General features: G+C 52.8%; 8 protein-coding genes across 8 annotated transcripts; all 8 read right to left on the reverse strand.

Annotated features, from left to right (window-relative positions):
- Positions 1-55: 55 nt before the first annotated feature.
- Positions 56-3,435, reverse strand: N7459_007379 (glycoside hydrolase family 35 protein; the record flags this gene model as incomplete). Its single annotated transcript, XM_056946547.1, has 6 exons — positions 56-1,386; positions 1,447-2,119; positions 2,174-2,308; positions 2,364-2,745; positions 2,803-3,068; positions 3,163-3,435. The coding sequence occupies 6 exons, from the start codon at positions 3,433-3,435 to the stop codon at positions 56-58; spliced, it is 3,060 nt and encodes a 1,019-aa protein (XP_056798546.1).
- A 1,066-nt stretch (positions 3,436-4,501) lies between these two features.
- N7459_007380 (tRNA (cytosine-C5-)-methyltransferase) lies at positions 4,502-7,362 on the reverse strand (the record flags this gene model as incomplete). Its single annotated transcript, XM_056946548.1, has 4 exons — positions 4,502-4,829; positions 4,889-7,009; positions 7,076-7,272; positions 7,339-7,362. The coding sequence occupies 4 exons, from the start codon at positions 7,360-7,362 to the stop codon at positions 4,502-4,504; spliced, it is 2,670 nt and encodes an 889-aa protein (XP_056798547.1).
- Positions 7,363-7,730: 368 nt separating this feature from the next.
- Positions 7,731-8,483, reverse strand: N7459_007381 (uncharacterized protein; the record flags this gene model as incomplete). Its single annotated transcript, XM_056946549.1, has 2 exons — positions 7,731-7,749; positions 7,804-8,483. The coding sequence occupies 2 exons, from the start codon at positions 8,481-8,483 to the stop codon at positions 7,731-7,733; spliced, it is 699 nt and encodes a 232-aa protein (XP_056798548.1).
- A 743-nt stretch (positions 8,484-9,226) lies between these two features.
- Positions 9,227-10,891, reverse strand: N7459_007382 (mitochondrial processing peptidase; the record flags this gene model as incomplete). The annotated part of the gene is made up of 5 exons (XM_056946550.1): positions 9,227-9,617; positions 9,680-10,374; positions 10,432-10,509; positions 10,563-10,688; positions 10,742-10,891. 5 exons carry the CDS (start codon positions 10,889-10,891, stop codon positions 9,227-9,229), a joined length of 1,440 nt encoding a protein of 479 aa, XP_056798549.1.
- Positions 10,892-11,236: 345 nt separating this feature from the next.
- Positions 11,237-12,205, reverse strand: N7459_007383 (SDR family oxidoreductase; the record flags this gene model as incomplete). The annotated part of the gene is made up of 1 exon (XM_056946551.1): positions 11,237-12,205. The coding sequence occupies one exon, from the start codon at positions 12,203-12,205 to the stop codon at positions 11,237-11,239; it is 969 nt and encodes a 322-aa protein (XP_056798550.1).
- An 875-nt stretch (positions 12,206-13,080) lies between these two features.
- N7459_007384 (rRNA 2'-O-methyltransferase fibrillarin family protein) lies at positions 13,081-14,238 on the reverse strand (the record flags this gene model as incomplete). Its single annotated transcript, XM_056946552.1, has 3 exons — positions 13,081-13,791; positions 13,854-14,020; positions 14,166-14,238. 3 exons carry the CDS (start codon positions 14,236-14,238, stop codon positions 13,081-13,083), a joined length of 951 nt encoding a protein of 316 aa, XP_056798551.1.
- A 580-nt stretch (positions 14,239-14,818) lies between these two features.
- Positions 14,819-15,634, reverse strand: N7459_007385 (uncharacterized protein; the record flags this gene model as incomplete). The annotated part of the gene is made up of 2 exons (XM_056946553.1): positions 14,819-15,313; positions 15,368-15,634. 2 exons carry the CDS (start codon positions 15,632-15,634, stop codon positions 14,819-14,821), a joined length of 762 nt encoding a protein of 253 aa, XP_056798552.1.
- A 1,672-nt stretch (positions 15,635-17,306) lies between these two features.
- Positions 17,307-19,652, reverse strand: N7459_007386 (CCAAT displacement transcription factor COY1; the record flags this gene model as incomplete). The annotated part of the gene is made up of 2 exons (XM_056946554.1): positions 17,307-19,462; positions 19,526-19,652. The coding sequence occupies 2 exons, from the start codon at positions 19,650-19,652 to the stop codon at positions 17,307-17,309; spliced, it is 2,283 nt and encodes a 760-aa protein (XP_056798553.1).
- Between the last annotated feature and the right edge of the window lie 101 nt (positions 19,653-19,753).

A 19,753-nucleotide genomic window follows, 5' to 3' on the forward strand; every position in this document is an offset into this window, starting at 1 on the left:
GAATCCTATGTACGAAGTCACCCTCTGAAGTTCCCGATATCTGCTTCCACCATACTCAGTAGGCCCCCTGGCGCTTCTGGTACTTTGGCTGATCCACTGATTCGATGTTGCTCAAGGCCGTAAGCACGGGAGTGGTATACGTCAATTCGAATGCATCCAACTTGGCACCATCTTCTTCCTGCGCCCACAGACTCAAGGCAATCCAATTGGTGCCCCGGTAGTTCAGTATGCCCTCGGGAACAGGATAGCTTGTCTGCGGACCGATGTTGTTGATATACTTACCATACTGGTAGCCATTCACATACAGTTGAACGCGGTAACCTGACGGCGGAGAGGTAGTGTTGCCAAAGTTGAAGTACAGTGGAATATCCCAGCCCTGTGGCAGATTGAGATCAAAGCTCGTACTGTAGAACTGGACGCCCGGCTTGGTGATACCGGTAAATGGGCTGCTGGAATCCCAGTTTTGGCTGGGTGGCTGGGGCTGGTGGAAGCCCTGACGCTCGGCGTAAAGGCCTCCTTCGTTCAGTGGTCCACGTACCAAATCCTTATAGTCTTCACCACCCAGATTCCCAGTCAGCTTCCAGGTGACAGCGTTGGCGGATTGACCGGAGAGACTGTAGTCCAGGATGCCTCGGGGGTCTTTCATTTCCTCTGAGCCGACGGTCCCGTCTTCGTCCAGCCCGTTGTTGTCAATAACCACAGTGAGAACGTAGGACTGCCCGGAAGCCAGAGATGGCAGAGTGTATGTTGCATTGTAGTCCTTATCTGCGTCGATGCCTGTCCAGGAGCCCACATATGTCTCATTGATCCATACAGAGCTGCCGAAGGCCAACCCGCCTTGTGTGTGCACGAAAAAGGTCTTCTCCTTGCCGTTAGCCACGAAGTGACCCCGGAAGATGAGGGTTCCGGTGTGGAAGCCATAGTCAGATGAATACAGCGAACTCGGTGTCTTGAGTGGATTGGCACTGTTGTTGGTGTAGGGCTGGTTGGCAGCGGTCCAGGCAGAATCGTCATATGAGTTTTTGATCTCAGGCAGAGAGTCGATGGACTTCCATTTTAGGTCCTTCAGGACTGGTAGTTGTAGCTTTGGTGCAGTATAGCTGATGCTAGTCGACCAGATGCCGTTCTTGTCGACCTTGGTCTGCACCTTTTGGCCGTTGATGACTAGGTTCTTTGCGCTCGATGGAGCACCAATCACTTCGACTGGAGTGGTGACATTGAAATCGGCCGTGATGTGAAGATCAATTCCTTGCACATACGCAGTTCGCACAAGATAACCAGCCTTGACGATTAGAGACGAGGCGGCGTTCTCCTGGGAGCTATATCCAGGGGTTGTGCCCTCTCTAGGCAGCTGTGGAACCCAATAGTTGTACGCGGAATTTCGATCTGATGACCGTCAGCTATCCAGTCCACATCACCCACTGTTGTCAACCTCGTAAGACTTACCAAGAAGGAAGACCTTGAGGTCGCCCACTTTCACAATGCGGCGGGTTGCTGATACATCCCAACCAATGACAACTGCTTTGCCAACTTGCTTGGTGGTAATTTCAGACGAAGATCCTTCAATGACGGAAGCAGCAATTGAGCCAGAAATTGCAAGCTCATGATGTTCACCAGAGCCGCCATACAAGACAAGAACTTTCTCATCCTCGAATTTCTTCCAGGTAAAGACTTCACCCGTTGAGTATAGAATGTTAGTACCTGCAACGTTATAATCCACGACATGAATCTTCGAGTCACGGCCGCTGAGTGTGAGGCTTCCTTCAAGCTGAGGAATTGTCAGCTGGCCAACACTGGTGGGGACTTTGAGTTTGTAGTCGACGGATGACTGGCTCGAATAATCGGTGTGTCGGACCACAAAGAAGGAAGATGCTGAGCTGTTGCTTCCAAGCAAAGGCGTAACGGTCAAGTCAGCAGTGTTTGTGTACTTCGAGGTGGTCAAGTTCCCAGGTATCGTCAACAAGTATGACGGAGACACTTTAACAAAGTTCCCAATTAATTTTAGCTCGCTGTACTTCTCGCGTGTGATATTCCGAGACTCGGTGATGGCGGATCCATAGTCGTAGGACGTGTACCCTCCAGGATGACCCAAATTACCCCAGTTGGTACCACCGAAGATCTGGACTTGGTCAACCCCCCGCAAAAAAAATTGGGCCGTCAGAGAGGAACTCACCATATACAAGTTGAGAAAAGCAATTCTAAAACTGAGGTTATTCTTGTAGAACACTCTCTCAAATTCGTGGTTCAAAAGCGCTGCGCAAGCCGCAAAGCTGCTGCCTCCCCAGGGGTCGAACGATCCCCCTTGGAACTGTACTGAGTTAGATGCTAAATTGTTTTGAAGGGAGAAGCGGGATCCAACTTACCTCAACGATCGAGTACGGCGTGGATGGACTTTGCTCCATGTGAAGAGTATAAAAATCGGTGGGGAGATCACCACTGGGCCATGTAGCAGGGTTGGCGCAGTCGAATCCAAGGGGATAGCTATCATGGCCGTAGATGTCAACCGCACCTGCGCCGCTTCCTGGTACATTGTGACCATCAGGCGAAGCATCGTTGCTGATGAAAGGAATGACGATTCCGGCGTTTCGAGCTTGGTCCTCAACGTATTGCATGTAAGCTCCATCTGGGAAATTGTCCACTCCGCAGCAAGCACTAGTGTATTCATTCTCGGGCTGGTAGAGAATAATTGGTCCGCCTTCAGTGATCTGAGCCTTGGCAATAGTCGCAGCAAGATTAGCAATGTAGCTGAACGAGTTAATTAGTATGAAAGCACCGATTGTTATATGGGTGGCTGTAGCATACTTATCGGTTGCCTTCAGATACGCTTTGTCGCTAGTTCGGAGTGTAGCATTCACCCGTTGCAGCCACCCTGGAAACCCACCACCAGAGGCCTCGGCGTTGATATAAGGACCAGGACGAGCGAGTAAGTAAATGCCAGCCTCCTTGGCAGCGTCAAAGAATTTCTCGAGGCCAAAAATACCTTCCGCACGATAGTGACCGGGTTTGCCTTCCACTAGAGCCCAGTCCACATAGAATGACACGCCATTGAATCCCAAGGCCTTCACCTTCTGGAAAATATCAATCCATAAGGATGGGACGGGTAGACTGATAGACCCATGTTAGACACGTTCACCCATTCGATTGACACCTCGAGCAACTCACCGGAAGGGGTGGACTTCGCCGCTGAAGATCATCAATCTCTCGCCATTGATGAAGAGGGAATGTTCGTCCCAGGTAGCCTAAGCCGAGCTGGTCAGTGTATACAGCACAGCACAAGACAATCCGTATCCAGTTACACACGTATTTCTGCAGCAGGGCCCGCTTGACGGGGTCCGGGTGCTCCGTGACCGTGTACCCATTGAGCTTATGGGTAATGGCAGCACCTGCTGCCTGTGCAGCCAAGCAGGCCACAGCCCAGGCTGACAAGAGCTTCATCTTGTCCGAGGACTAAAGAAGAGCCAGGAGTTGCGGGACGCGACTTCGGACTGCGACGCAGGTAGCTTATCATGTTGTATGCAAGGGATCGTTGGCCGTTCATATATAGTCACACTGGGGACATCGACCGGCGAATCAAGTACGCGGCGGGTGACATGCCGTACATGATTCCATACTTCGGCCTTGAACGCCGGCACGCGTTATTTTTCCTTCGCCCCGCGGTCATCTCGTCATCTCTTCATCTCGCCATGGCTTCATCGACAGGGGAGTCAAGCGGGGGCTGCTCCAGTCACGTCCCACCAGTGCTCCGTCAGGGCTCCGCTTGTGCATGCACGTTGTAGCGTGGGAGCAGTGGCTATTGCAGAAGAAGTGGAGAGACATGCTGCACTGACCAGGAAAGACAGACCGAAGATCCCCCAGCTCGAGCCGGCGTTGCGGGGCGCCGCCGCAATTTTTCCACTTATCGCATAGTCCAGCTGGGCATCCCATGGATGTTTGATTTGTCTCTGCAGAGAAGAGGCGACCGATCGGCTCTGTAATGTGCTATTCGACCCGGCGACAGAAGGAGGTCAACAAGAACCATCTCGGTCCGATCTACTCCGACTGTCAAGTTATCAGGATTTATACCTCACCTCAGGACTTCCATGGTGGCTCGGACTTGCCTCCAGCTCGGAAAATGCGACTGCTTGTCTTGATACTCATTAATAGTTTCACTCGATGCCACCAATGGCCCATCGATGCATCGTCAAGAGTACTCTAATCCGGGGCAAACATCTGCGGGGAAAACGGCCCCAGAGTCTCCTCATCAACGAATTTAACCGGCGCCCAACTGCCGACAATTCTCCGAAGCTTACGATGCAGATCGACTCGCTGGAGAAGCTCGGGTAAGTTCTGGTGCGACTTCGGACTCCTACCTCACGGATGCTAGGCGGTTAAGGTTCGCGAGCGTGGATGTGACTCGTAGATTCAGAGCAGTAAATCTCCATGTCATTGCTTTTTGGTACATTCGGTGAGCGCTCGCTCCCGTAGTATATGAAATCATGTAAATCAGAATATGGGCGGAAATCTAGACAGTCGTGTTGAAGCGGTCTTCCTCGTCCCCTGCCTTGGACCAGGTCTCCCGGGTATCCACTTGCTCTTGCTCATCCTGGCCTACTTGAGTGTTCTCGTGCTTCATCGCCACGTCCTCGGCATCAGCCGTGGGCTCAAGGGGCGTCTCAGCCGCAGAGGTTTCTGGGGTAGAGGTATGAGTAACGTGACCTTTCTTGGTAGTCGTGTTGACCAGAGGCGTGTCATCGTTGAAGATACGCAGAAGCATGGCACGCCGGTCCTCCTTGGGAAGCATCAGGTTCAGGGAATGCAGAGACCGCCAGAGCGGGAGCACCATCCGCTCACTGTTAGAATCGGGTCAGAATCTTACAAAGTAAAAGATTTTGTCTTGAATGGAACATACGTTAGGCCGTCTTCCTTGCCGTTGGGTTCAATGCGCAGGATGCTGCATCCCATTGGGATATCCTTAACGCGCTCGCCAATTTCTCCCAGCTTCTTCCACCCATCGTCGGCGACCTTCGGGAACATCTCCACAAGCAGATGACGCAGGGTCTCTCGGTTAGTCAGGGTCACAGAGCGCGCCGGGCCCAACCAAGGCTCGGTGATTCTCAGTCCATCCGTCTGGATGCGCCAGCGGCAGACGTCCTCGCGTTGAGCATCCTGCTTGACGAACATCTTGACACCGCAGTGGACAAACTTCATGCCCGAGCCCTCATTCTGGGTAAGGATATCGCGAGCCAGGGCACTGGTATAATAGATAGTCCGTGTCGGGACACCCTCTGCGTTGCGCACCATGAAACGATCCCGTGGGAACCGTTCTGACAATTCGTAGAAATTATAAATAGGCTGAAGCTCCTCGTGGTTGGGGTCCAAATACTTGTATGGCTCTTCTTGCGGGCCCTTTTTCTTGAGCTTCTCTGACATAGGCGCAGGTTGCGAAATAGTCTGGGCCAGGGCGGAAGTGTTGTCACTGGGGGTATCAACATGCTCGGTTTCCACTGAAGGTGCGGGGCGATGGATTGGACGGTCTCCGATAAGAACCTCACTGCCATCCTCGAGCTTTGTCTTCTTGGCCGGGAGCTCTTCTTCCAGGTCTTCCGCGGTGCGCTTTGAAGGCGATCCAGGATTCGTCGCATCCAGAGTTGCAGAGTACGGGGGCTGGTGTGAGGCCTCCGCGACAGATGCGCTCTTCGAAGCCTCTTCCTCGGCCGCCTTGTCGGGAACGACAATATCATCAAGGGCGTCCAGCTTCTTGTAGGGCTCATTGTTACCATTCTTCCGGGAGTCAAGCTCGGCGGCGAGAGCGGCCACAGGCGCCTTGGGAATGACAGTGGCGTGATTCTCTGGCTTCGCACGGATCTCGGTCGTCTTCTCGAGGACCGTGATGAAGAAACCGCCGGTGTCCTGATGATGGGGATAGACACGCATGCAGTGCTCGAGCGGCAAGTCGGCATTCTCACCTGTCGGTGCGAACAGGCCTTCAGAGAGTCGGCCCAAGCCGTTGATGCCTTCCTTCTCTTTATGCGCCTCAACCTCCGCCCAGTTACCCCAGATCCGGCCCTCACGGTCCATGACCTTCCAGTTTCGCAGTCCGGGGGCACGCTTCAAACCGGGCAGTTCCTGGCTGCAGTCGATGATCTTGACATTGGCTGAGCCACCACAGCGCTCGATCGCACTCGCAATAACGGCCTCATTTTCAATAGGGTTCATACTGCAGGTAGAGTAGACAACACGTCCACCCACCTTCAACATTTGCAGCGCACGAACCAGAATCCGACACTGTGTAGGGTAGAGGCCAAGGGCGTTTGCGGAGCTCCAATCTTTCCAAACACTATAGTTCTTTCGAGCAGTACCATCGCCGGAACAGGGAACGTCGGCAAGAATGCGATCAAACTTAAGGTACCGGTTCTTCTGCGGCTTGTCATCGACAGTGGGGAGAGGAGGAAGTTTGATGGAGGGATACATAGTGGCATCATGGTTGGTAACGATCAAGTTGGGTGAGCTGAGACGCTTCATCTGGTGGATAAGCATGTGTGCACGCTTGTAGTCACTGTCGTTGGCTATCAACAAACCAGTGGTCCGACCGTCATCGTTTAAGCCTTCGGGGCCTAGAGGCTCGGATCCCGCAGTTCCCTCCTTCGCCTGCTTTGCAGCCTCAAGAATTGAATCCTCCTCGCCCGCATGGATCAGCTCCATCAGTTGCGCAGACTTGCTGCCCGGGGCAGCGCACATGTCCAAGACGGTCATTCCGGGACGAACGTCGATGAGGAGAGGAGGAATCATGCTGACAAGCTCCTGACGACTAATGTTCCCAACATCCGTCTCGGCAACGAGAAACTTCTGGAACGAAGCAAACGGGGCAAAGCGTCTCACGACCTGCTTCGGGGTGGTCATCGACCAAGCAAGCTGGTCCGGATACCACGAGACGGGGCGCGGCGGCTCGACGAACTCGTCCTCATACTTGATGGAGGTAATTTCAAGGATGTAGAAGTCCTTGAGACGCTCTTGGACAGCAAGCGCATGCCTGTCGAAACCCATGCGACGATTAATATCATCTGATATACGAGATGCGAAAATGGCTTGAACTTACCCACGCGAGCCCGTGAAACGGAAGCTGTTCGGGAGGTCCCGACGCATGGTTGTCCAGAACTCATCCTTTTCCTCATCAGGAATGAATTCCGGCTCATTGTAGAATTTCTCCATTCTCTCGTTCGTTCTGCTGATGTCTTGCCAGCCGTTGCGCGACCGGCCTCCGCCGCCACCACCACCACGGCCACCTCGGTTGAACTGTGGTAACAAGAGTAATCAGCGGCCACATACATCTCAATTGAATAGAGCTTCACGCAAACTTACCTTCTTGCCACCTCTTTTGCCCATTTTGAGTGGTTTAGCTGGAGGATGTAGGTCAAGATAAGTCTCCAGAAAATTAGGCGAATCATGGGCGAGATTAGGTAATCATTGCGGTGGGGCTGCCTGATGCCTGGATTTCAAGGTTTGAGACAAAGACATTGCCGAGAACGATGAGGCTTTCCCACGTAAGTACTTGAATTTCTTTCTATTTAACTGCTTACATTTGGAAGCCTTGGAAAAGTTGCGTGGAATTGAATCCAGAAACTCATGACTGTCCGCAATCATCGGATATGATTCGATATCACGAAGACGCGGGGCGGAGTTGTAAACCAAGATATCAACATAGAAGACGAAGAAGAAAGGAACAGATAACCAAACATTGTCTGGAGTCCCTACTATCCCTTTCGGCTTAACCTAAAGGTTGAAGTCCTGTCCTCTTGTCTCCCATACACTTTATCTTCCACATACCATTTCTTTATCAGCGACGTGACAAATGAATCTTCCTCCCACACCAAGTCATCCATCTCGCTTTGAAGTAAATCCAACTTCGCATCCAAGTGCAGCAGTCTCCTCCCCAGTTGATCAGCCAGCGGAAAGAACTGTTGTAGAACAGCATTCTCGTCCTCTTCCGTTGGTGCACGGAAGCCGACCTGAAGGCTTCGCAAGAGGTCATACAGCTCATTCAACTTTCCAGCCTCCTTCTTGTATGCATCGAGGATCTCAATGACGGACTCCAGCATATTCAGGGGCAGATTATCATATAATCCCAGCTTTCGCGCCCCTTCACGTTGAAGAGCTAGGCCAAGAAGACCGAGAGGGTTCCCACTTCCCCCTGTTCTCTTGTAAAAGCGCTCTTCTTTTCCTGCTCGATTGGCTCGTTCTTCGTCCTGGAGAACGTAGGTGGACATGCCCGCACCGAGGAAGAGTTCATACAGGCGCGTGTAGTGCTGAGGGCCACGAGAAGACCTGCCGTGGACTTGATAAAGACCTAGGAAGACTTCTTTCCACGAATTGAATATTTTCTCTTGCAATTCCTGGCGCCGAAGCGTGGTCTGGTCGGTTTGCAGAGGCTGTTCTTTCCCGGGTGCTGACGAGGTCTTAGTCTCGCCCGATAGGGCGGAGTTAAATCGTGACAGCCTATTGAACATCGTGTTCATCCGAGGATTGGCCTTGGACACCAATTGCTGAGGAAAAGTTTCAAGGGTTCAGAAATGGTAGTTAGACAATCAGCAGTGGTCCGGTTTGACGAGGGTAGCAAGGGAAGGTCTAAGTATTCCCGGGCTGTGGATGAGGCTCTTAAGGCTCGGTTAGCAGCTCAGATAAGCACTAAGACAGTTAGTTACGTGTGCAAGACTGATTACTCGTAGCCTTTTGCCACCCCAATTGACCTTTGAAGAAGGGGCGCAGAGTTCTGGCTCTCATAACTTGAGTGTTATGTGAGGTTTCATAATTTAGCTGCCTGGACATGATACATGATGTTCCTAGCTCTCCACATGTCTCGTTGGAGACGCCAGATACCAAGTAAACATGGCACCGTGTCACTTGTCTGCTAATGATGACAGTAAGCAAAAATAGAAAACGTAGTAAGGCCTCAATGGTGAATAGAGCAGTAGCTGCCACGGCCCAAAGTGAGCATATATACGAAATTTTGTTATTGGGACACAACATCGAGGGGACTAAAAAACAAAGGGGATAGTTTGGCCTGTCATGCCCTGGATGACAGACTGTATAGTCTACTATGGTAAACCATTAATTGCTATTTCACACACAAATCAGGGTCTAACAACAACCCAAGGCAATGATTGATAGTACATTCAAACCACGCCCACCCGTGCCCGGGTTGGAGCATTGGGTGGCCATCTTTCATTCGCAACCGGAAATGCCGGCAAAATCAGGAGAGCATGCGGGTCATGTCACCACGGATGCGCTGGTAGTCGAGGATGCCCTCAATGCTGCCAACGGCGCTCATGGCCAGGTCCTGGTCCCACAGCTTGCGAGTGGCGAAGTCCATAACGTCCTTCTCAGTGATCTGGCTAACGGCACGCTCGACATCCTCAGGGCTGAAGCGACGACCAGTGGTGATGATTTGGCGACCGATGTCCTCGGCAACAGCAGTGGTGCCGTCAAGGGAGAGCAGAATGGAGGCCTTGAGCTGGGCCTTGGCGCGCTCGACCTCGGCGGAAGTGACGTTGTTGCAGAGGCGAGACCACTCGCGGAGAGTGAAGTGAATCAGGTCATCGAGCTGGGTCAGGTTCTCGGAAACCAGGTAGATACCCCAGAGACTATTACACAAGCGAGTCAGTATACATCCTCCTGTAATAACCAGTTACAGGGATAAACTTACCCAGTGTCGCTGTAGCTGGTGGAGAAGCTCATGAAGCTGTTGGCAAGGTGGTGCTTGCTGACGTGGGAGCTGAGCTTGCTACCAAGGAAGGGAGACTGGCCCATGGCACGGTCCCAGTTACCGACGATGGCCTGGGTGACCAGGCCAGTGAAGTAGTCATCGTCCTTCCAGCTGACACCCTCGACGGCGAGAGCGATGTGGGCAGAGGGGATGGTGTCATCACGAAGACGGACCTCAGAGCCAATGAACTCGGGGGTGCGCTTCTGCTCAGCGGTCAGGGCCTGGGCAGCGGAGGTGGGAGGCTGGCTGGGGAGGTTGCCAAAGTGCTCCTCGGCCAGGCGAACAAGCTGCTCGTGAGGGATGCCACCGGCACCGACCAGGACCATGCGGTCAGCGGTGTAGTTGGTCTTGATGTAGTCGGTCAGGTTGTTCCGGGAGATGGTCTGGATGTTCTCCTTGGGGCCGAGAATGGTGCGACCGAGGGGCTGGCCCTGGAAAGCGGTGGCGTGGAGGTGATCGAAGACGACCTCCTCGAGCTGCTTGTCAACCTCCTCCTGCTCGCGCAGAATAACATCACGCTCGCGCTCAATGGCGCCCGGCTCGAGCTTGGAGTTCTGAAGGATGTCGGAGAGAATATCAACGGCCTTGGGGACGTCGTTGTTGAAGGACTTAGCGTAGTAGACGGTGTTCTCGCGCTATTTCTCTGATTAGTATTGTTTCCATAGATGTGTGTAGCAGGTTTCCGGTCGTACCGAGGTGTAGGCGTTCAGGTGAGCGCCCATGTTCTCGATCTCAAGTTCCAATTGGTGTTGCGTGCGCTTGTTTGTTCCCTAGAAAGTCTGGTCAGACGAAGTTCACGAGGATTTGATCAATGGAGGCAGACCTTGAAGGCAAGGTGCTCGAGGAAGTGGGCGGTTCCGTTGGTCTTGTCAGTCTCTGACCGGCTACCGGCATCGATCCACACGCCGACAGTGGAAGTCTGAGCCCATGGCGAGTGCTCAGTGGCAATCTAGAAGATATTAGTAAGGCTATAATGGAATTGTTCGACGTTGCCGGGCGTACCGTGAAGCCGTTGGAGAGGGTGGTGGACTGGGTGGTAGACGGCAACGTAACCGGCGACGCGAAGCCTCGCTTCACGGGCTGGATGGACTTCAGAGCCGCACGACTCCGGAGAGCCTGGTTGAGGTTGAAAGCTAGGCGCCGAGAAGCCATTGCGGGTAACTGGGGAGAGTGGGAGGGGGAAGGGGGATGGAGAAAAGAGCTGGAGTCGCCCTGAGGTTGAAGTTCGGAAGTCAAATTGTTCGCCCAGCGCGCCAGCCAATCACATGACCCGTTTTGCCAAACCGCCCTTCTCGTCCCGATTACTCCCTTGCCCTGCGCTCCTAAGTGTTCATTTGCGACATGGACGGGAATTGCTTGGATTCAGGTGCTGAAATTCCTATTCTCGATATCCCCTAACGAATCTTTCATCACCAGATATGCCACCTCTCGCCGATTTGCCAATTAATACCCATCATACCAGTTCCGCCTTGTTGATTGGTCCCGAGATCGCTCCGATCATCCAAATCGACTAGCAAATTGCTTGATGTTCTCTGACATCGAAATATCCGCTGCAAATCCAAGCCTGAATGCGCGATCAGTGGAGAAAAGGGGAGTCCACGACTGCACGATCTTGTCGGTGGCAGCATCGTATTTCTCCTCCACCAGCGCCCGTCTCTCCTTCCCGCCGACTTGCTCCAATGCATCCAGCATTTCTTGCACGCTCACCTTCAACCCAGGAAGATTGACAGACCTCGACTCCCCGAACGCCTCCGTGGGAACGTCGCGTGCATGAATCAAGTTCTTGATGACAGTGTGCGGCGAGCAGATCCACATCTCGGTCTCCTTGGCCACGGGAAGAATAGCCTTGTTGCCGTGGAATGGCTCACGGATGATGTCGCTGGCAAAACTGCTCGCAGCTTGTGTCGGCTTGCCGGCTCGAACCGTCACTGTCGGTAGACGCACACAGCGGCCATCCAAGAATCCGCGGCGGGAGTAGTCGTTCAGGAGCGTCTCGACGATGAGCTTCTGGGATCCGTAGGAAGACGAAGGCACAGGCGGGAAATTCGTTTCGTCGATCACGAACCCTTTTGGCGCTGGGCCATAGACTGCCAACGATGATGTGAAGACCACTTTCACTCCCGGCATTGTCGCGCGTAGTCGGTCCAGGATGTATCTGGTTGCATCGAGGTTGACTCGGATGCCCAACTCGAAATTGGCCTCGGAACCACTGGACATGATGCCATGGAGTAAGTACACAGTCTCATATGGACGGGAGACGCTGATCAATTCGTCCACCTCCTTGGTCGCGGTCAAGTCGGCGCGGGCGCAGGTCAGACGACTAGCATGCTGCGCAGCCGACTCGGGGATGGCCGGCTCGACAACGTCGGTGATGGTGACTGTGGTAGAAGCAGGAGTGCTTGCAAGAAGCGCAGCCGCCAATTCCTGGCCAACATAACCGCTGGCACCGGTAATTAGAATCGACATGTCGGATAATGTAATGATTCTGTAGCCCCGGTGTGTACACTTGAGTATCGAATGCAGGAGTTTGAAGCGCTAGAGTGACAGCGCCAAATAGTCAATGGCTTAGAGCAGAAGTGAGGGTTTCTCTTCATCCATTCCAGGGCTGAGACATCCCGCTGGCATATGTAGTCGCTGCCAACAAGAACCCCGCGGAGCTGTCATGGAGTCGTCTCCTCCCCCACACATCGTCATTCCGGTGCAATATTGTTCACCAACCAATGATAGCATCTCATTCCCCAGAGATTGGTCCCCTGAAGCTCGCTCCCACGCACCAAATCCGAGGCTTTTCTTCTGGGCCGGAGAGCGCAAGCTGGATCTCGGGGAGAAATCCGATTGCCGAACCACCCGCGTTCTCAGAACAGATACCGCGGGGAAAGTCCGAGAGGATCGCGCGCGGCGACCCATGAGCCATCAGAAATTGGATTCCAGCTACTAACAACGGTAGGTGGATAATTTCTTGTACTTTCCTGCGAGGTTTCGTCCAAGTAGGACATGTAGTTCTTCGAGTTACATTCGAGGAATCAGAAGTAGAGGATATTAGTGCTACAGAGGAAGCCGTCTCACTTTTTCGAGCAACAGCAAACCCCAATCGGTATTGCTGTCTGTTGCAGAACTTCGTACATCGCATGAGTCCTGAACAACATTTCTACGAAGAGAACAGGGTCATTTCAGAGTGTGCATTTTTCGACGTAAGACCTTGATTTTGTGACGCAAGCAAAAGTACATGGGAAGAGATAACCAGTCACAATAGAAGAGAAGCAGTGGATACATCGCAACACGAGACGCCTGAGGAAAGAACAGATAGGAAAAAGACATGACGAAGAAATCAGGTACCCTGCTTATGAGGTCCGAGAGTAGATAGCACCGACGATACAGTGGTCACGCTCGAAAGGCTCGAGGGTCAACTGCTCCTTGGGCTTGATCTTTTCCTCGCGCATCTTGGCAACCTCAGCGGCAAAGACAACTGCGGGAGCGGCAGTACTGTCGATACAGCTGGCCTTGATGGAGATCAGGACACCACCCTGGTCCTTCAGGAACATGTGAGCGTTAAGGCCAACAATACGGGCCTGGTCAGGCTGGGCAACGTCGGCAAAGATAACATCAACCATGGGCACGAGCATGCGGTAGCGCAGAGGGTGACGGGCGTCCTCAACAATGGGAATAACGTTGGTGCGGTGGGTAGCCATGCCAATCAAGTCACGGCCAGAGCGGTGGGAGAACTCAACGGCGTAAACGTTGCCAGTGGGGCCGACGATATCAGCGACGTGGCTGACGGAGGTACCGCTGGCACCACCGAGGTAGAGAACCTTAGAGCCAGGCTTTATGTGGATGCTGTCCAGACCACCCAGGATACCGGCAGCAAGCTTGCTGCGGAAGGGGTTCCACACACGGTACTCGACCTTGGTGACGGCCTCGTCATCACCAGCAGGCGCCTCGACGGAAATACGCTTCTCACCGTAAACAGCCTCGCCCGGAGTCAGATTCTTGGTGACAAGCAGATCCTCCTTACCACCACGGGCAACGAAGACACCGGCGTGACGGTGGGGCTCCTAGCAAGAGAGGAGTGGGTTAGCATTTGTTCCACCGGCTCGCTAGGACCCTGAACACCTACAATAATGACCTTAGCACCACCCTTGGCACCCTGGGCACCACCGCGGCCACCACGACCACCACGGCCACCACGAGGGGCACCACGGCCACCACGTCCAGGGGGGCCGCCGCGGCCGCCACGACCACCGCCGCGACCACCAAAGCCACCACCACGACCACCAAAACCACCTTCAGGACAAAACCCCAATCAGCAAACCATCTTTCACAATTTCATCACGGGCCAGAATATGTATTGATGGCTGAGGTAGCATGATCGCAAGCAATAGCGATCCATACAGACTGCCTGTGATTTGGAGAGAACTGGAGCACAAACCTCTGCCACCAGGGCCACCACGGCCACCACGGCCACCAGGGGGTCCACCACGGCCTCGAGGAGTGAAAGCCATTTCGTATTTGGGTTGTTGTTGGGTTTGGGTGTAGAGAGAGCTGAGCGGGTTGGGAATTGAGCTACCGAATGCTCAAACCGAGTACTTGCGAAAATTCAAGGTGGACGATCTCAAAAAAAAAAAATGAGTTTGTGGTAATTCGAGCAGTAATGGCACAGTAACTGTGATCACTGGGTCAGCAGCTGTTGATGAAATGACCGTGAATGCTCAGTCGCGTGCTGGTCAAAGCCGGTGCTGCTCGTTGATGCGGTCGAGATTTTTTTGCGCTTTTGGATCTTTCAGAAAATCAGAACGGCGCTAGTATTCTTAGGGTTAGCGTTCTTCATGGGAGTGAATTGGTCACGTGTTGGATGAGATCACGTGTGTGCATGAACCCTGCAACCTATGGGAACGGGCATCTTTAGACTGGATGAACTCAGCGAGAAAAACATACTCCTTTTGGTATAACTATGAGTCCTTCCCAAATGGAATCAAGTAAAGTAATAATGGCCCAGCCTGGTAATTCTTCAAGTCAAGTCCACTCCCCTCAAAGAATGATAAGAATGATACCCCGCTCTATGTACAAAAAACAGATGTCCTCCTATTTACCGAAGAAATAATAATTGGCAGAATACTGAACCTCGAATGCAGCAGGCATGCCTTTACAGGTATCTGGGGCTGCGCCAGATGCAGTATTGACCCGGTAGACACTCCTGTAATTGCCCACGGTGCCACTGATGGTAGTGAGGTAAAGCCAGGCCACCGCACCATTCTCGCCCTGGGATGCATTGGACGGCGCATTAAGCTGGGCTTTCTTGTTGGTCATGGCGATGCCATATTGCTTGGCTGCGGTGGTGTCGAGATTGAATTCCGGCACAGTTGGGTTGTAGAAGAAATGGTGGCCCATCAGCTGAATGTCGGCGGGAGGGAACCTGGCATACTCATTCGTTGGCAGGGCGATCGTGTAGGCAACATTTGGTAGCATCTCCATAAGGTCCGGATAGTTGGCTGCAATGCAGGTCGCATTGTAGAGGTTTGCGACCGCTCCAATGGCTTTTGGGGTAGACTTGGATGTAGAGTCTGCACAGGTATAGTTCTATGGGATACTATTAACAGCGAGATCGGTTGATGGGAGAAGTCGATAACATACCTGTGTGCCTCGCCCAAGAGCAACATATCTGGGTTTCAAACCATCGGGACTTGGCAGACCCGATGCATAGGAGGGCAGAGTGATCTTGGAGACGTCACATGTTACAGCAAATGGGCGAGTGCTGTGCCTCACGCGGTTGATATACTGGCTTACTTTGGTATAGTAGCCCGACAGTTCGTCTGTGAAATCGTATGCATCGTTGAAGAAGTTGGGAGGGGCGGCAAGGGAAACCGCTGCCAGAGAGAGCAGAACCGGTACGAGACGCATCGTGGGTTTGCTGCGATGATGAAGGACAGGAGAGGAGAGAATTATAGTATGACTGTGAGGTTCTTTTTCTCCCGTGGAGAACTTATAAATAAGAGATGAAGGCTTTGACAGCACCAGGCTGGATGTGGGCTTGAGAGGAGTTGGAAGAAAGGAACGACGAATGGAGGGATTGACACATAGGATGATGAATGCGTCGGGCCGGGATGCCAGGTACATATAGAGCCAGTGCTGATTGCAAGTTTCGCGAGGATCTCAAAGATAGTAACACTGGTCTAGCTCGAAACGATGTGAATCTATTAAAAAAAGTGATCGATGCACACTGCAGGTACTAGCAAGGATGGGTGGCTAACCGGACGCGTTCATTGGCCCCGGGTCGCGCCGAGCCTGTCACCCACGGCCGCTGGTCAACCTCATTCGTCCCCGGCCTCAAACGACTTTGGCTAAATCGAGATGGCAACGCGCTAAGCAAAACAGCGGGCTTTGAGTGGGCGGCACGGCGAAGGAGTCCCAGTTGCCCAGGGTGCGATCGCTCAGCAATTCTCCGGGCTATTAATAACTCTGCCCTAAGGAGCTCGCCATGTGTGATGGGCGGTTAGATGTGCATGATGACTGCCCGGGAGGGTTAGTGTGCAGAGTCGCAACCAGGAAGTCTCCCTGAATGAACAAGGGCCCCCTAAACGGAAGTGGGCTGGGTTGGCAATGGACGCATGATTGGCTGGAGTTGGAGCGGCATTCGTAACAAATATATACCTCTGTTTGGGCAGCCGACGTGTGAAGCATGACTGCCACTGAGAGGCTTGAGGGGAGATGAGGAGAGGCGGGGGAAAGGAGGGATTCCGCTCCGCATGGTGGCGGTCACTCTTCCAATTCGGGCTCTCACGCTGCAATAGCACCGACGCCTCTTCCGTCCGTTGTCAATCCGTCTGACATACTCAGTATTGGTTAGCTTGATCATACACTACTCCACAAGGCAGCCACAAAGACTATCTTTATCCGCCGAATTCCACTTGGGATTAATTACCCGAGGAGACAAGAGCTGAGATACATAATAACATATAACGAATGGTGAAGGGCCAAGCTAGACCGCTAGACCGCCAACAAGAATACCTAGGTGATGATGATTGGGTGATATTTCAAAGCGCCGGAAGCAAGTCTAAAATCGGCATCATGATTATTTACAGCTGCTCATGCAGCATATGACCAAAAGAAGGCACATGGGTATGATCTCGAGCCAAAGCAACTGACAGGACACCAAGCAGGGGGGACACAACCCATCCCCACCGGCTCTGGAAGCGTCGTTACGAGGGGACAAAGATGGAAGAAAAAAAATGGCAAACGAGTGAAAAATGGAAAATGTCATAGGTATCTCCTAGATCCGAATCAACTGTACACACTGGCTGCCTGTGGAACTAGTTCACGGTAAAACGACATACAGAGAACGATTTAGATCGTCATTGCTAGAAACCCATCCTCCGAAACGCCGAGATTCGATGATCAGGTATGACAGAGACAATGACGAAAGACAAGGAAAGAAAAAAAGGGGGGGAAATGGGAACTCCAGAGCCCTCGCTGTTCAAGTATGGAACATGGATGCCTTATCCCTCAAGTTTCTGGCGAGGGATCAAGTCGTAGATAACCAGCATTGCAATAAATCTAGAGCCTTGGAGTGGAATCAGCTGGCTTGGTTGAACCCTTCCTGCTGCCAATCGTCGGCATTTAGTTTGCCACTGCCACTCCCACTGCCAGTGCCAGCTCCTCCACCGCTACCCCCATATGCAGCCGCAGCGGCGCTTCCCACAGCACCCATGGCACTGTGCTTTTCTATCTCCATCGAGCTCATCATGTAGAGCATGACAAATAGTAAGATGTGGAGAGCAAAGCAGTACCCGGCAAAGAGATTGCGACTAGTACGATTGGCCATAATAATGCGGGTGAGAGAGAACACAATCCGCTCAGGAAGACTCATGCGCTTGTACGCGCGAGCCGACTCACGACCTCGGAAGGCCGCAAAGGGTGAGATCTTGGCCTCGTAAGCGGTTTGGTATCGATCGAGGGATAGCCCGGAGGGCGTGTCTGAGGAAGTATAAACAGAGGTGGAGCTGGGGGCATTCGCATACGAGGATGCAGAAGTGGATGCTCCCTGGCCGCGACTGTAGGTTGAAACGTAGCGAGTCTTTTCATAGAGACTCAGATTATCCTTCTGGAGCGTCGCAACTTCTTGTCGTAAAGATTTGACAGTGCCATACAACTTTGACAACTCCTCCTCAAGCTCTGAGTTCTTCTTTTTGAAACGATCTCGTTGCGCCTGGATCATGGGCAAAAGACCAGATCCACCTCCCACAGCCTCACCGGCGCGGATTGCTTCCATGGTGTTTGCAGATGCGGCGCTCTGGTCAAACCCAGAGATGATCGACGAGGTGGGAGATGCTGCACCCCGACGAGATGAGTGTGGATATCTTGAAGAGTAAGTCCCCGCAACGGACATGGGTGACGATGGGAATGCATTGGTAGCCTCTTGCTGCACACGAAGGAGATCGTTTTCTAGGGTGGTCGACAATCCTCGAGACTTTTCGAGTTCTTGCTTCGTTGCCGAAAGCTCGCCACGTAACGTTTCTATTTGGCTTCGTATATCACGCGTCGACACTCGTAAGACCGTGAGCTCATCGGTCAATTTCTTGTTGCGGGCCAAGAGAAGTTTCTCCAGAGAATTCTTCCCATTTGCCTTGGTCCCAGTTCCATTGGGGTTCGTCGTATCGTCCTGGACAACCTCCTCACCAACATCCTCGTCGTCTCCAGTTGCAAACTCGATTGACTTGATCATTTCCAACTCCCGGCGGATGTCTTCATAGTCGGCAACCTTCTCAAGCCGCAAGCGCAGCTCATCCCTCTCTGTTGCAGACTTTGAGGCACTTCTCTCTGCCTGTAGGAGCTTAGCCTCCCAGGAATGCCGAGTCGAATCTTTGTCATAGCGTGCCGCATCCAATTTCCGAAGTAAACCCGAGTTCTCCGACTGAAGACGAAGATATGCGGGATCATCCTCGATAGAGGTCGGTTGATCAGGGTTGGAGTGTGAGACGGCCTGCGCCAACTCCAACCGCAATTGCTCGTTCCGGGCTTCCATGTCTGCCAACCTCAAGCTTGTCTTCTCCAAGTCAGCAGATACAAGCTCCAGTTCCGCGGCAATAGCACCGCCGCGAGCATTGTCGGTATCATCGTCCTCTCCCAAGCGCTGAGAAACTTCATAGCTGGCTTTGAGCTCTTTGATCAACCGTTCTTGATTCTCCACCTTCTCTTCTAAGCTCTTCTCTTTTGCGGTCCAGTTGTTCGTCTTTTCTGCCAACACTGCCTCCCAAGATGATTCGATTTCCTTGGCTCTTGATTCTTGGCTCTCTTCGAGATTCTTCCTGGCAGTGCGTTCTTCCTGGAGGCGCTTCTCTGTTTGCTCTTGCTGTCTGGTGAGACGGTCTACAGACTGCTGTAGTTGGTCTCGCTCTGATGTCAATTTTGGGACGGTATCTTCAGATACGACTAGGGATTCCACAGAGGCCTCGAGGAGTGGGTATGGATCGGGGGCTTCGGACAAGGACGAATATAGCTGCAAGAACGACGAGGAGGAGGCTTTTCCCTGGTTGGTCAAGAGGTCGATAAATGATTGGTATGATTTCAGCAGTCCCTTGTACTCCGAGAGCTTCGCTTCATCCTCCAGTTTCCTGAAATCTTTGGTCTTCTGTGCCAGTTCCTTCCTTTGTACAAGAGCATCCCGCTGGTGCTCAACGATATCCGAGGCCGTCGTATCAAGTTTGGCGATGGTACTGGTTAGGTCAATTCCTGATCAAAGCTCGTTAGTTGCGACATATCGCATGAATTTATCGCAACAGACCGGGGGTTTACCTCGCCAGGCTGCGATAGCACGCTGGAACTTGTTTGTCTCCTCGGATAGCTTGCTGGAGACGGGTTCCGACTGGGTCTCCTGACGCTCTTGGGCCGCAAGGCCCTCTGTGATGGCGAAAGAGTCCATTTTCGGGGTTCAGCCCAGTTCAGCGCAATCACCCCACACCGAATCGCAGTCCGCCAAAGGAAGATGGGAGATCGCGCGGAGCTGCAACAGGACACGCGGCA

This window comes from Penicillium hispanicum (genome assembly GCF_028827665.1).
Source record: "Penicillium hispanicum strain IBT 35686 chromosome Unknown utg000006l_segment0_segment0, whole genome shotgun sequence".
In the NCBI taxonomy this organism is placed as follows: Eukaryota; Fungi; Ascomycota; class Eurotiomycetes; order Eurotiales; family Aspergillaceae; genus Penicillium; species Penicillium hispanicum.